This window comes from Gallinula chloropus, assembly GCF_964237585.1.
Source record: "Gallinula chloropus genome assembly, chromosome: 3".
Taxonomy (NCBI): Eukaryota; Metazoa; Chordata; class Aves; order Gruiformes; family Rallidae; genus Gallinula; species Gallinula chloropus.
In genome coordinates this window covers 94,568,720-94,585,602 of record NC_140087.1, presented here as the reverse complement: position 1 = coordinate 94,585,602, position 16,883 = coordinate 94,568,720, and the positions used below count along the sequence as shown (strand labels likewise).

At 38.3% G+C, this 16,883-nt stretch overlaps 1 protein-coding gene across 1 annotated transcript in view; it reads right to left on the bottom strand.

Moving 5' to 3' along the window:
* The window catches only part of EYS (eyes shut homolog), a gene marked incomplete at both ends in the record, with an annotated part of 784,773 nt that overhangs the window by 341,280 nt on the left and 426,610 nt on the right, over positions 1-16,883 (bottom strand). Inside the window, one exon of the mRNA XM_084261159.1 lies at positions 13,975-14,233. Coding sequence (XP_084117285.1) covers positions 13,975-14,233 — 259 coding nt within the window. The remainder of the gene's footprint in view (positions 1-13,974; positions 14,234-16,883) is intronic.

The window sequence follows — 16,883 nt, the reverse complement described above, 5'->3', positions numbered from 1 at the left end:
AGGTCTGAAGTGCATAATCCTCTCTTGCTCACAACTCTACAAGCCTGTTAAAATTAAAGGTATTGAAAGAGTAAAATAGTGACACAAAGTAGTATTACTGCTTTACTCATGAGAAGGTACTCCCTCTTGTTTCCACCAGGGCAAATATGGAGATTTTTCAGATTAACATTGGCAGAAACTGAAGGGAATCCTGCAGGAGTACAGGCTCTCTAGTTTTCTTCGAGGACCAGTATCTTCTTGTACCCTTTCAAGTCTTGTTTCTAAACATGTCATCCTGAATACTCTCACATTCTTGATCAAGTTTCCTGCTTGATTCTTATTTCCTGTTACCTCACTGTGCCCCCACTTTTGCTTATCCTGTCCTGATCCTACAATGTCCCCCACCCTTCTGCCTCACATCTTTTCCTTCCCATCCTCCCCATCCTACAACTTCTTTCACTCACAAACACATATCACAGCATTTTACTTATAAAAACACTCTACCTTTTTACATCCGTACAGATACGTCTGATTTGAGAAAACTGAGATTTGTAGATCATGTTTAGCCAATGATCCCTTTACCTTTCTGCAATGTCCATGCAAGCAGAGATTACAATTGAGGGAAAATAGTTTCTGAGAAAATCAAGAAATAATTATTTTACCTTGAATATTTATCATAGCTTCTCAGCAGGATGAAGTCCAAAAATTCACATTATTTAAAGTTACATATAAGTCAAGATTGTTTAAAGTTACTTGGACTTATTTTGGTTATTATTTGCAAAAGGAAATCATACATCATCCACTTTTAATGTTGTTCTCCACTTTTAGATGGATGGTAGGTGTCATACTTTGTATTCGTTGTACAAAAGAATTTAAATGCAAAACCTTTGTTTGAACAATGTCTATCAACTACAGGACTGGAGATCTTGCACTAGAATCCAATATTGCATCCCTTCTGTCATACTTCCATGCTCCAGATCCCACTGACTGTTATCAGAACTTGTCACTGATGGTGAGCAGTTACTTGCTGGAAGGAATCATATAGGATTTACATCCTCCACTAAGCTGAAGGAACCGTTGAAGTGGCAGTGTTTACTCTGAATGCTCCTTGATCAACCCTAAGCATTATTTAACTCCAAGACGTGGAATGGTGTCCTGAAGAACAATCTGTGCATTTTGGATGCACTTCATATTACAGTAAATATTTTTTTCCATGACAAAAACATGACAAAATCTTAGTAGGAGTTTCTCTCGACTCAAAAAAACTATGTTACATTAAAGAAGTTAAGCATCATGGCTTATTTTGAATACATTCAACATACGGATTTAAGAGCAAAGCCCAAGTAAACTCAGTAATTGCACTAACTGTTCTAAAATGTAAACGCAAAATGCCAGCTGCATGGCATTCCTCCTATCCTTTATTTGGCTTTCTTCAAAGATAATTAAACCTAATTTTTTTAGGCTCCTCAGAACCTACAGCACAAATGACATTTCAAGATACCAGAACACCACTCTCTGCCATACTGGTGAAAGCTAGCATGAATGCTATGGAGTTTGCTTGGTCCAAAAATCTACAAATTAAACCAACATATCCACAACCTTAACAGAGAATGCTGGTATTATATAACAAAAGGAAAAACTGCCTCTTTTGAGCTACTGTGAAAACCGTATGTGAAAATCATGTGGAAGTTAACTATGCCTGTAGAATGTTGCTTAGAGTACTGCCTTTCAAAGACAGAAAATGCTATTGGTGATCTATGAGTCCCAGTAGTTATTGTCATAGATACTGTTTTCAAGATGACTTCTATATGCCTGACACTCAACATCTGCTATCACTGGCATGCATGCCAAGAGTTTTACTCCTACTACCATGATTATTCTGCTGTAAACTAACGTAGTCCAGAGAATATCAAGCAAAATGAACTTCTGTGCAGATGGACAACAGAGTCTAGAAAATGTTTACATATTAGAGAAGCTCTTTTGATGCTTGGAAGGTAGGACAAAATTGTCAACTCAAAAGGGAAATTTAATCTATCACAATTAATAATCTGGCACCATTATAATCTTTTTTACTATAAAACAATATCCTATTTAAATTACCAATATTATTTTCAAAAGCTAAACCTAATTATGGTTTGAAAAATATAGAGTTATCACTGAAGTTTATTTTGTCATTTGTATGAAGCATTTCTTATTGCTGTGAAACACAATCATCGGGGAGGCGGCTTTCACTATAGATATATCCTTGTACGTAATCTCCTTGAAAAGTCTGTTTGGTGATTTTTATGAAAAGCAGCTAGTCAATATAGTCGGGTAATACAGAACACTATGAACTAGAGAATGATTAGTGAAAATATTACTTGAAGTCATTATGATTCTGTTAGGTTTTTTGAGTTTTGTATTTTTATGGGTTTTATATCTGATGATGACATAGAAAATGCAAAATGAAAAAAACAAGGTAAATTATTTATGAAATGAAAATGAGGTGACCTAATTTAACAGACCACCTTCACAGAATCACAGAATCACAAGGCTAAAAAAGACCTTTGAAGATCAAGTCCAACCTTTCCCATCCTATGCTAAACCATATCCCTAAGTACCTCATCTACCCTGTTTTTAAACACATCCTGGGAAGGTGCCTCAATCACATCCCTGGGCAGCCTGTTCCAGGCCCTGATGACTCTTTCAGTAAAAAATTTTTTCTAATGTCCAATCTGTCCCTGCCCTGGCACAGCTTCATGCCATTTCCCATTGTCCTGTCTCCTGTCACCTGGCTAAAGAGACCATCACCTACCCCTCTACAACCGCCTTTCAGGTAGTTGTAGGTGGTGATAAGGTCTCCCCTCACCCTCCTCTTCTCCAAGCTAAACAGCCCCAGTTCCCTCAGCCGCTTCTCATAGGATTTGCCCTCCAGTCCCTTCCCCAGCCTGGTTGCCCTCCTCTGCACTCGCTCGAGGACCTCAATGTCCTTCCTATGGTGAGGAGCCCAGAACTGCACAGAGTACTTGAGGTGTGGCCTCACCAATGCCGAGTACAGGGACACAATCACTTCCCTAGTCCTACTGGACACACTGGTTTTGATACAAGCTGGGATGCCATTGGCCTTCTTGGCTGCCCAGGCACACTGCTGGCTCTTATTCAGCCTGCAGTCAACCAACACCTCCAGGTTCTTCTCTGCCTGACAGCTCTCCAGCCAGTCTCCCCAAGCCTGGAGTGCTGCATGGGGTTGTTATGTCCCATGTGCAGCACTCTACACTTGGCCATGTTAAACTTCATCCCATTGGTCTCAGCCCATCGGTCCAGTCTGTTCAGATCCCTCTGAAGGGCCTCCCTACCCTCAGGCAGATCAACACTTCCTCCTAGTTTAGTGTCATCTGCAAACTTACTGAGGGAGCATTCAATCCCTTCATCAAGGTCATCGACAAAGATGTTGAACAAGACTGGACCCAGGACTGAGCCCTGGGGGATGCCACTCGTGACCGGCCTCCCGCTGGATTTGGTTCCATTTACAACTACCCTTTGGGCCTGGCCATCCAGCCAGTTTTTAACCCAGCTGAGGGTCCACCTGTCTAGGTCAGTGGCAGCCAGTTTCTCAGTCAGAATGCTGTGAGAAACCGTGTCAAAGGCTTTACTGGAGTCCAGGTAGACCACATCCACAGCTTTCCCCTTGTCCTTTGTTGATCTTAGTTTCATTTGACTAAGAGTGCATAATAAGATAAATGAAATTATGAAGGATTTCTACTTAGTCAGGAACATTAAATTATTTAAATAATAGATTTTCTTTAATCTCACTTTCTGTGAAGGCTGAAAAATCCCATCATCTGATCAACAATACTTCTATGCTCTTCAGATACCATGAAAATATTTTCAATATTATGTTTATAGCAATACTAGAGGCTTACTGGACATTGCATACATACAAGTGGGCTTTTACCCTTACAGTCAGTGATTTGTCATTCATTTACTTGTTTAAACTTTCCATACAGTTTGATATATAAGACACTATTGCACCTTGTCAATCCGACTTTCTCATAAATGAGCCACAGATGCTAAAATACTGTGGACTTTTCATGTACTAGAATGTGCTGGTTTTTGCAGATGAATAAAAATTATTTTTCTATTCTTTCTGACTAATAAGAGTACAATGGAGACATCATTTTTCCTTCATTATCACCATTTCACTTACATCAAAAAAGGTTCATATAAAAACTGATTTGAAGTTAATGTTTTCTGCACAGTTATGACACAACAGATGACAGATTTGTATATATGATGTTAGCAGAAGTTGATAGATTTTTTATATATAACTATACAATGTTTAAACAGAAAAGAAACGTTGTTTACTACACAGATAAAACATTTTAGTGAGATCAATACTAAGGATTATTGACCTCAGAGTTAAAAATTTGGTGAAGCAAAGCCACTATTTTCAAAACGGACAAAACTAAGGCTTGTTCACACTGGTAACAGGAAACATCTCTCTATATCAGGACTACAGAATGTGTACGTGTATGGACATTTCTCAGAGTGTTTGTGAGTGTATTTCACAAACTTCATAGAGAAGAGGGTGTGTATGCACTTACGTATATGTGTTTTAACATGTCAACATATTCATGTCATCATTTTCATTCTTATATAGAAACTTAGAAATCAATGAACTATATATAACTTTTTAAAGAAAGTTTCATTTGCTCACCTCTTTCCTGTTATGACACTCACGTACATAGAATTCACACAGTTTTTCTGTATATCCTGCTTGCCTAGAAAATCTGAGTACGAAGCAAGCAAAAGTAAAAAACTCACTTCAAAGTTAACAGGTTATCAAAATGCTTTTGCTTGCAGGGCAGCAGTTTGCCCCTAAATAAAAGCAAGAAGCAGGCCAGACCTGCATTCACACTTCTGTGTGTTCTTTATCAGATCACTGGTGAGAATGACTGCTCGTGAAAGGGGTCTGGAAAGTTACCAGGTTCAAGCTTCTAGCAGTTACACATACAGTGCAAATATTGGATCAGGGTTCGATGTATTCCATTTGCATGAAATTCCATGCTAACCTACATAACTAGCATTTTAACTGTGTTAAATGTATTTCCTTCCTTGATATAGCAGATATAACAAGACACATTTAAAATCAGCATACGATTACAGCTATTGAGAACAGGGACCTAAAATGGGCTGAATAATAATGATACGTCTGGCAGAACTGATAAAAGACAAAGTTTAAAGGCTTCATAAGAGTGATGGTAGATCTAATGAATATAACAGGCACAAATCAATATGATAAAACAGAATTAGAAGGCAAAGGTGTCATGCAATTTCAGTATTTTTCAGAAACCTTGCCATACACTCTTTCATACGATCGAACAGAAGTGGATGAAGGAGAAAGATGGAAAAGCATTACATGATTACATAAAACACTGTAAAAAACCAACTGAATATTTGACTTTTCCCTTCTCCTAGCAGTCTGCAGTTAGTAACAACTGAATGTGAGCAGGTGAGAAATTAAAATTTGAAACTTGGCAAAGTAAGATTTTAATGCTATTACATATGAAGAGCTTTGCAGTAAGTGCCTATTTAACTATTATTAATCACATTTTCAGATCCTACTTCATACATTAGGCAGTCTTAAGGGAAATAATGGTACACATTGAACACAAACATTTTAAGCAGCAGGAGTAGATGGCCCAACAGAGGGCTGAAAATTCACTTCAGTGAAGTATTTGTTTAATGTGTGTTATTCTCCATATGTAATAGAAATAAGGTCAGTTAGCTGGTATGCAGAAGCTCTGTTTTTCCAAGATGCGCTCTTAACACTGATACCTGCTTCTATTGGTTTTGGTTTCCCAGATGCCTTTGAGCTCCACACAACAGAATAACACAAACAGGAAAGCTGGCCTGATACCCAGTTCCTTTGCCAAAATCAAAAGTACAAAGAAGCACAATACTGTATATGGAGGAAAGGAAAAGAGTTTACATCCTATCCCAGAAGAGATGTCTAAAGTCATGGGGCCATTTCTCTTCATTTACTGCAGAGTGATATAGCTTACACAAGAATGGATAGGTACAGGCAGGATGAATCTCACCTTTGGTGAGGCAATTGCATGCAATTAAATACTAGGAGTATTTTTTGACAATGTCTGTAAGGCAATCCTCTCTTCACATTTACAGGGTATCACAAAATCACAGAACAACTAAGGTTGGAAGGGACCTCTGGAGATCATCTTATCCAACGTCATCTGTTCACAGCAGTGTGAGCTATAACAGGTTGCTCAGGACATTGCCCAGTTACTTTCTGAATAGCTCCAGGGATGGAAACTCTTCAGTATCTCTGGGCAACCTGTTCCAGTGCCTGACTGCCTCAACAGTGTTAAAAAAAGAAAAAAGAAAAAAAAATTATGCATTCCTGCATTTAAATTTATCTCAATTGCCACTGGAAGTGTCTGGCTCCATATTTATAAAGTACCTCTGATAAGATCAGATCACCTCTTGAGCCTTCTGTTCTTAAGACTAAGAAATCCCAACTCCGTCACACTGTCCTCATGAGATGCAATACTCCATCATCTTCATTGCCTTTTTTTGCACTCACTTGAGTAAGTCCCTGTCTCTCATGTACAGGTGCCACCAGTCCTTTACATAGGGGAAGAATCAGCTCCATTGAGCTGGGCTCAAAAATATCCCTAATGTAGCCTAGTAAGCTGTTTGACTGAACACAGACCTTTGAGCCTGGCAGTTTTCAGCCCATCTCACTGTCCATTTATCTAGTCCATACATCACCAGCTTGTCTTTGAGAACAGTATGACAGAAAGCATTGAAAGCCTCACTAAAGCCGACATAGATGACATCCACTGCTCCACCCTCATCCACCAGTGATCTCACCATGGAGGGCTACTGTGTCAGTAGAGCACTACGTCTCTTTCACAGCTCCATGCAAACTATTCATAATCATTCCCTTGTTCCTACTTCTTCCACTTTTGCTTCACCAGCTTTTCCTTCTTGTCCCTCCTCAAGACAGGAGTGCTGTCTAGTAGCAGTAGAAAGACCACTATGCTTTCTTGTCATCACCAGAAATCTCTCCTGATCACCGTGACATTTCAGTGATTTATCAGGAGTTGCCATGTAATGACTTCAGCCACCTTCCTCAGCACTTGTAGGAGCATCATTGTATGAGGTCCAACAGACCTGTGCAGCCCATTTTAATTTAACATTCCATGAAAGAACACTGCTCCAGAATTTCTCACTGCTCTCAAGGGTTCCCAAAGGCCAGTCTTACCTGTAAAGAACGAGCCAACAAATGTATCAAATGCCTTGGACTTTTCTGTGTCCTTTTGTCATCAGGTTCCCTGCATCATTCAGCAGATGGCCTGCATTTTCCCTAGTCTTACTTTTGCTGTTTGATAGCCTGTATGGGAGGCATTCATACTGAAGTGCTCCTTTCCTCAAATACTCCTGCATTTTTCAAGCTGATAATAGAGTGCATTTGAGCTCCATAAGCTAGACCAAGTGAAGAAATCATCACATGATTACATGTCTTCATAGATTCAAGTAATGGTATGGTAGTTGAAATGCAGAGAATATATTTTTCTGCCAAACAGATCTTATGTCTCACAATTCTTTTCTGGAGGGCCCTGTTACCTTAAATTCTCTTAGAACTTGCTGTAATGTATGAAGTCACTGTCAGATGGGAATAACAATACTAAATCAGAGTGCAACTTGATGGTGGATCATCATTCTTTTTCTCCCAAGTTTTAGTAGTATGGATTATTAATAAATTCACTAATTCTAGTAAGCACAGAAGTGTACAACAGGTTTGACAGATTGACACGTATTTTCTATTATGGATACCCCAGTGTATTAGGGGTTTTACTCACCCAAGAGCATTTCTTCCACTGAATAAGGCACATTTTTGCTTATGCAACATCACAATTACTGTTACTTGTTATTTTTTATTAGCAAGTTATTTTTTACTGTTATTAAGAAGTAATTACTTGTCATTGCAAATATAACTTTTGGAGATGCACTGTTCATCCTCACCTATTCTTTCCACTAAAAGAAAAATAAAAATACATCTAGCCATGGAAAAGAAGGTATTATAAAATAGTACCTTTTAGGTCTCCTTCTGTGTACCTTATAGCTTACATATATTCACACATTTTGAACACAAGGATACTGTAATCATGGCAGCATTACCTCCTTATTTTAACTCCCAAGCAATGTTACAATCAAGAAATGAGCTCTAAAGACCTTTTCTCCTTTCTAACACTGTTGTAGTTTTGCATAGCTAGGTTCTGATAGAGAAGGGGGGGTGCAAGGGTGGCTTCTGCAAGACGCAGCTAGAAGCTTTCTGCAGGCCCCAGAGAGTAAACACCAGCAGACTCAAGTCATTGGTGACCAAAGCTGAGACAATCAGTGATGGGTCACAGTGCCTCTGTGAATCACATTTAGGAGGAAAAAAAATGCAGGCAGCTGCTTTTTGCCACCAGAGAAAGGAGTGAGAAGATGTGAGAAACTGCAGACACCAAGGTCAGTGAAGAAGGAGAGGAGATGAGGCCCTCCAGGTGAGAGAGACATTCTCCTGCAGCCCATGGAGAAGACCATGGTGAAGCAGGCTGTCCCCCTGCAGCCCATGGATGATAGTGGGGAGCAGGGATCCCATCTACAGCCCATGGAGGACCCCACGATGGAGCGGGTGGAGACACCTGAAGGATGCTGTAACCACATGGGAAGCCTGCATGGGAGCAAGCTCCTGGCAGCAAAACCTGCAGCCCGTGGACAGACCGACCCATGCCAGATCAGGTTTGCTGGGGGGACTTGTGACTCTGGGGCGGGACCAGGCTGGAGCAGTCTGGGCCTGAAGGTTGGCATCCCATGGAAGGGAGCTGCACTGAGGCAATTAGTGAGGAGCTTATGCCCTGACAGAAGGGATTCATGGAGAAGTTCACAGAGGACTGTCTCCTGTGGGTGGGACCTCACAGTGCAGCAGGGGAAGAGTATGAGCAATGTCCCCCCCGCCCAGCTAAGAAGGAAAACAACTCCTGAGGAACCAACTGAAACCCCTATTTCCCCATTCCCTGCCCTTCCCTGTGCCACAATGCGTTGGGGAGAAGGGAACAAAATCATGACTAAAGTGAAGTCTGCTAAGAAGGGAGGGGTGTGGGGGAGGGTGCTTTAAGATCTGGTCATTATCCGAGTCTGGTCTCACTGTGTGTGTAGTGTAGTGTAACTAATTACTTTCCTTTATTCTGTGTTGAGTCTGTTTTGCCCATGACGCTGATTGCAGAATGATCTCTCCCTGTCCTTATCTTGACTCCTAAGCTTCTCAACATATATTCTGTCCCTTGTCCAGCTGAAAAGGGGAGTGATAGGCCGACTTTGGTGGACATCTGGCCTCCAGCCAGAGTCAGAACACCACAAAGGCAGCCTCTTTAAGATGAAGGATTAGGAGATAAATCTCTCTGATGCTTTTACAGGAAAAGGTGAAAGTAAAGTACGTGTCAGGTCTATTTTTTCTGATATATTTGGGCCTCTCACTTTCAAAGTGTGGTCAACTGTGGTATGCATGACTATGTTCTTGGTGACTTTTAGAAGTCTTGATAATATATAAGCCAATAAGAAGGATTATTATTGACCCCACAATAATGAACCCCAGAGTTTACCTCGTGACAAATCACAGGCATTTGAAGAAATACTTAGAAAGTGTATGGCATAATCCATGAAAATATACTGAGGATATCAAAGAGTAAGAAAAAAAATAAAAAGAGTTTGTTAAAACATAAACTATATTTTTCTTTGCCAGTTTTGAGGGAACCTTTTTAAGCTAGTAGTTATCCACCAGATATGGAGTTTGGGATTTCTATATTGATTCATACCTTGATGTGATAGGAAACCACAGTGGTATGCTCAGACAACTTGACCTCTTGAGCATCAGGAGGCACTTCTGCCAGGAAGAATTTTATCTATCTACTTAGGTATGCACACCGAGAATTAAATCTATATGGACAAGCATGCACAGGAAAATAACTGTTACTCCATACCAGAAAAGAAATTATTACTTGTCTTTTAGCACATCTTTATATATATCTTACGTAGTCCAGAATCCTTTTTAAAACTTTGTGTGGTTCAGATTGATGAAAGAAACGCATTTTTTCCTACATAAACTCCCAAACAAAGAATGATAAACAATAAAAGCAAAAAACCTCTACTTGGCATGACAGGTATTAATTTCATAGGCAGTATTTTCATAAAAATACAGTATAAAAACATAGTTCAAAACAATCAATATTCCGAGATATTTAATTTCAGAATTAATGGAGTTTTGAGTGTTAATTCCCTGACTTTATTTCTGAAAGACTTGTAATGTTCTTACAGAAGTACTGTTTTCAAAAAAGTAGCCATCTCATTTTGGAATGAGAAGAGGCAAGTTCATAGTATTATTTATGAAAAGGAATCTCTCAAGAAATAAGAATACATTTTCCTCTACACTTATTTTACATTCAATAATGTTAACAATTGTACCATAAGTTCATGTACTGTAACCACAGAGATACCTCCTGACTTTACATGGAAGTACGATGAAAGCCGAAATCCTCAAAACTTTACTGTAGTGAAGTGAAACTGTTCAGTGGCTGATTGCCTGCCAGCATTATAGCAGCCTCCAACCTGCTTCTATATTGATCTAGCAGTCTATGTGGCAGAACATGAAGAGTAACCATCTGTGTCAGGTACAGCAGCAGGTGCTGTATCCATTGAACAGGCTACTGCCTGATTACAATAAATCTCTTTCAAGCACCTGGCAACCTTGACAGACACTTTTATCTTTGTATAAAAACACCCCACCACCTCAAAAAGCTGTCTGAATAGAAACTGGAAACTCAACAGAAAACAGAGCTGATAAAGGCCAGGAAATGAGTCCACTGCAGATATACTATGAAGTTTAGGTAAGACAGTGTTTAGATTCACGAGTAGCTCCTTATCATGCACAGCATTAGTCTCTGCTCACCTCATATGTTGCAGTACAATATTGCTAACATTCTTATAAGGCAAGACTTCACATAGGGTAACAGGTATGTAAAGATAAATGCTTTGTCACTAACATTTTACAAATTTCTCTTTGGACAGAGGCTTGTGCAGATAAAACCAAGTAACGTAACTGTCATTAGAAGATTCAAATAACAACAGTTTTTCAGGGTATCCATCACTAAGTCCATATCTCAAGTTTGCATGCAGAAGAAATAAATCAGGAACACTTGACCCGACTGTTTTCAAAATATTTTTAATTTCACCTGTATTTACCACTAGATGTATTCTGAAGTCAGAAGTACTATTTCCTATGAGGAAAAAAGGTAGTTCTTGAAAATGCACTACTCAGCGAAACATTTAATAAAGTACCCTGACTTAATGAATGATATATCTCCATAACTGGATCATGCAGTTTTGACCCAGGAATAGATGAATTTCCTCTGCTGTCAGCTGCTTAATCATTTTTTCAGGTCTATATTTATCTCTTTAAAGGACATAAGTGATGAAAAGTATGATTGTAGATGGTCTTTGATGGAAAAATAGTCAAACAGTATGAATCAAAACATGGATTCTTCTGAAGGAAAAGGCAGAGCAGGCAGTTCTGTCAATGAGAGATGTGTGTATGTCCTGTAGTGGCATGCAAGAGTGACAGTTCTGTGAACTCCACTGATTATGTTATTTTGCTAGATGAAGAAAACAAATACCCAGAAGTAACAGCAGCAGTTCCCATTAGTGTGTACCAGCTGGTTAATATCACTGAGTTCATCCAAAGCATCTCATAAAATGGGCACTGTTTGCTGTGCAGAAGTTGGTCTGAGAACTCATCAGTTTTATTCCAGTCATAAAACATGTTTCACATATTCTGCTTAACTCACTTAAAGAATCAGCAGACTGTGATTTGATGTTTGTGAGTCTCTGGCTGATGGATGAAGCAGTAATAGCCAAAAACTCGCTAGGAAGAGATGTTTGCAACTGAGTTTCAACAAACTAAGGAAAAATATCTGGTTTTAAATGCATATCTTAGCAAGGGAATGAGAAATTACTGAGAGAATTTATAATCGCTACTGCACTTCTGATATTGAAAAGACACATGACAATTCTTCAGGACCCTTTTGAATCAATCTAGAGAGCTGAAGCTGCCCTTGTAGATCCATTTGTAAACTGTAATCCACAGGAGAGTAATGACTCACTATTTAATTCTATTTCAGCCCCTGGTATGTTACTAATTACTGAACTCCTGTCTGTGGCAAATAAAGCAACAGTCTGGTGCTGCTCTAATGATGCAACTTGTGTAGGGAAAACAGAAAGTGTCATTAAGGAACTAGTGATAAACGAGACTGTGTCATAATTATGCTGGGGAAGAGATACTGACCTTAAATCTCTGGAAATATCAGTGGCCACATATGGTACAGGTGTGATATTAGACTTTATTTCTACTGAGACTTGAACAGCAGAACCAAGAAAGTGTGAAGAGAGAACATCTGTTGAGGTTGCTATCCTGAATACTGTTGAAGACTCTCCAGTGGCAATTAGTCCTCCTAGTCCATAGCTCAGTTTAGCCAAATTAGTGGTTAGAAGTATTCCAGAGCCTTTTTTAGACCTTTAAGTACAAAAATGTAGAAACCCCCTTCCTCCAACAATCCCACCACAAAAAAAAACACCAAAAAAACAACACATAAGAGAAGAGAGAAACTGAACAATTTTGACCCTGGACTTAATCTGCAGTAAATTACGTGGACATCAAAACTGTACCAAAGTATTATATAGCAAACAAATACAACTCTATAAATCATATTCTCAATAAAAGTGTGGAAGTAGTTTTAGTGACCCCAAGAGTTGAATGCAAACCTTCCTATTATTCATATTCTCTACTAGGGACACCATCAGAACAAGTGACACTGCTCAGAATATATATATTTTTTTTTTAATCAAACTGCTATTGTGAGTCAATATAAAATTAATTAATTACATATCTTATCCATTAAGAACATCAGCAAAGTAGCTGACAAGGTATTTTGGAAGATATACAGATAAAACTGCATTTACTAACTGCATTTCATTCAGTGTCGTTACTTACATCAAGAATGAATATTACCTATTAAGTATGCACCAAAAGCTTAGGTATGTCTTCAAAAGACTAGTCTGTACAGAAATCAAATGTTCAGCAAAACTCATTTACCAAATTAAAAACCCAGGACTCCTGGCTTATTTCTTACAGGAGTAATTACTTTGATAGAGTACATAACCCAAAAATTCCAAAAGTAACTGTAAAGAGGATGCCTTATACACACACTATCTGTATAAATACCTATCTCTAGTAAAAGGAACAGGCCACGGTGAACCTATACTCTTCAAAATAATGTTTTTGCTAATTTTGATTTTTCTTCAAATGTTTAAAAAAATACAGCATAGGAAATTTTTTAGCTTCCCAAAAGCATGGCTATTAACAGTTAGAATAGCAGAGATGTTGAGGTTTGTTCCAGACATTTTTTGTGAAGAAACATTTAGATGCACAGAAAAGGAAGCGCTCAGAAAAGTTGTGAACCAGGAAGGGAAAACCAAAGACCCCATTATCTTTCTGCTACTGACTAGCCCAGGAAGAAGGGAGTACTGACATCAGGGTCAGAGTGAGCTGAGCATGGTATGAGGCATATGTGTAGCAGCACGCTACACAAACCTGCAGCAACACTCTAGAAAGGAAACTGTAAACCAAGCTAAGAGAAAGTGCAGTTTTCCTTACTGGATGTGAAAGATGCTGGGGAAAAATATGTCGAGAGCAAAGTAATTGTTTTCCAGTTACTTTTAAGCACAATTAAGAAAGGACGATGGGTTAAATACCAAGAATAGAAGGTAGCACAGGTTGTGGAAAACAACATTCCCAAGAAGAAAATGAAAACATTTTGAATATTCCTACAATTAAAAAAGTACTATCAAGGAAAGAGTTTGATACATGAGCATTCCTCAGAATCTTTTTCCACTTACCTTGGGACACCTCTACCTCTCGTGTTTGGAAATCGGGAGACACGTGTTTAGACAGAAGTTCCATAGACACAGCTAGGGCTGAGGGAAGGTCATTGTCTGAAATCTCAGCAGGAAACACTTCAGCCGCTGCAGTGACAGTGTTCTTGCTTTGGGGGATAGTAGGTAAACAGGTGATATTGTTTATTCCATCAACACAAAGAAACCCACTGGAGCAGGACTGTATAAGGCAGTCATTGTAATTAAGCTCACAGCTTCGTCCCTGAAAGAGAATTAAAAAAAGAGCCATTTTTTGAAGGTAATTTGCATTTCATAGTCACATTAGTTCAAAATATTGCTTTCTTTTGATTCTAACATGTTGGTTGTTTATATTAAGCTGTCCACACTTTTGAAAGCAAATCTAATCAAGTGGAAAATATCAGTTAACTAATTTAATAGTATAGCTGTGTACTTCAAAATTTAACTAAATGGCATTTTGACTTAGTATTGCAAATTATCAACAAAAATAATTTCCCCATGGATTTGTAGTTGCAAAGTATCAATAAGTGGCTGAAATATTCATCTTCAGTTAGCGTGCAGTTATACAGAAAATTTTGTACAGAGGACTTAGCTGTCTAAAAACCCATGGTTTGTTCTAATTGCCAGGTTAATGTTCTTTCTTTTTGTACACTGTAGGTCAGTATCTGCTTCCTGTTGTTAGCAAATGTTCACACAGCACCTTGTTAATACATTAAGTTCACGGGTAACTCAGAAAAGAAAAAAGCATAGTGTCAGTCTCAAATTGGACCTGGCAGTCACTTTTTATTTTTTATCAAGACTAATATGAGAGGACTGAAATATTCTTACTAGCAATAAATTAAAAATGTTCATATTCAGTGGTCTGTAAAAAAGGCAAGAAATAATATATTTCTTTTACAGCAATAATTATGTGAATTAAATGCATTTTTGAAGTGTGAAATAAATATATGCTGAAGTCAGGCCTGGGTTCATTTTATTTTCACTTCTGTTGTAATGAACTGATGGGCTGTGTGAACAGTTACAGTTCACTTTGCTAACCTAGAAGGATTGTACATATCTGTACATATTGCACATTATGCACAGTGTCATCCCTGAAACTCATGCACCCCTGACAACCCGTGACCTGGCACACTGCCAGAAATAACCACATATTAGGTTTGGTAAAAATCTATGGATTTTTTCAATTGGCTTCTTCATTATTTTACACATCACCATTTCCAGGCTGTGTAACATAACCACAGTTCCAGCTCTTTTGCTGCCTTTTACCATCTGCTGCTTTAGACAACTGCTGACAGAGGTAGCCTTGGGGCCAACCATATTGTCAGGCCTTCAAAACCCCAAGCCACTGGCATAAAGAGTATGCTACAGTCAGGCAAAATCCATAAAAAATCTTCTCTGCAGTAGGAGGAAGCTGAGGAAATCTCATAATGTTTTAGGCTTTAGGTGTGTAGCCAGCCAAAGAGCCTTTAGGTTCCACTGTCCAATTCAGCTAAGTCTCCATTTAGAATCATGTGAGTATAGGTACTCAGCACATAGACAGGCATCTACATGAATTTCAGTATCTGCATCTCCCATTTTATCCTGAATTAGCGAAAGCCAGAATGAAATGTAAGGTTTGTAGAATTAAGAAAATTTATTAGAGAGAAATCTTAGCTCCAGAAAAGGTTTGCCATTGTCTCAAACAGCATTTAGACTGCAAAGATTATACAAAGATCTTGTAGTCTTTCAGCATATGCATTCTATCATCATTTTATACGTCCATGGTTTTGTTTGCACCTAGAACATTAGGGGAAATGGAGAAAAATTAATATCATACTTGTAACCCCGAGGAAAATAATGTGAAAACCACTTCTCTGGTACCATAAATGTTTTAATGATGTTGAAGTATTATTATGTTAGCCTCAGAAATTAAATTCTCATAGCATTGAGCCATTAAAGAAATATGTTGTTGGAATACTATAAGCGACTGAAGCCTGATATCCTGTGAAGTTTGTTTTATGCTTAACATTGATGAGATATGGTTTCTGAATGAAGCTACTCCTGCAACTGGGGTGCATGTAAGAAAATAGAAGAAAATTCTCTAGCGCTCAATAAGTATGTGCTCACTGCACACCTTCCCTCAGACAAGATATTTGGTCTTTCTTGTCTACCTGGCAAGCTATTTACACAGAACTTGAAGCAACTTACATTTTCTGAGAACTCTGTCAATTCTATTAAATTTGTTTATGATACTGGAAAACAGAAAAAGCAAGAGAGACAGAGGCAGAAGAAATGCAGACATAAAAACTGAAATTACCTTTCTTACAATAGTTAAAATCATTTAGTGTTTAAAATGGAAAAGTTTAAATTGAGGTTTTTTGAATGATTTAAATACATCCATGCTTGTTCAATCCAGTTCTTAATTTCTTTTGGGAAGCATATGAGCTATCTGGTAAATTCACAGCATCTTACAAAATCACTCACTGTACTGGTATTTCAAAGCACGAAGGAACAGCAGGCTAATTTGTGTGTTTGATTTCCATAAAAAGATTAAGAAAAATGTCCTCCTTACACTCTTCTAGTTCCACACATAGCACAAATGATCAGTTAATTCCAAGAATAAGATTTCTCTCTAATAACCTTTCTTAATTCTACAAAACTTACATTCTGACTTTCACTGTGACAACTCAGTGCATTTTTTATTAATACTACAAGTAATTGTGAAGAGCATTTGATTATGATTTTATGACTCATAGAAACAAAGCAGATGTGGATAACCTCCAATGTGCATGAAGGGTACATTAAATAGTCATAGATAAATTTGATAGCCTAGAAAGTGTCTGTAAATGCTTTAGTTAAATGCTTTAACAGTTTCCACACAGGCAGATCCTGCAGATTTGTATTTAAAAGAAGGT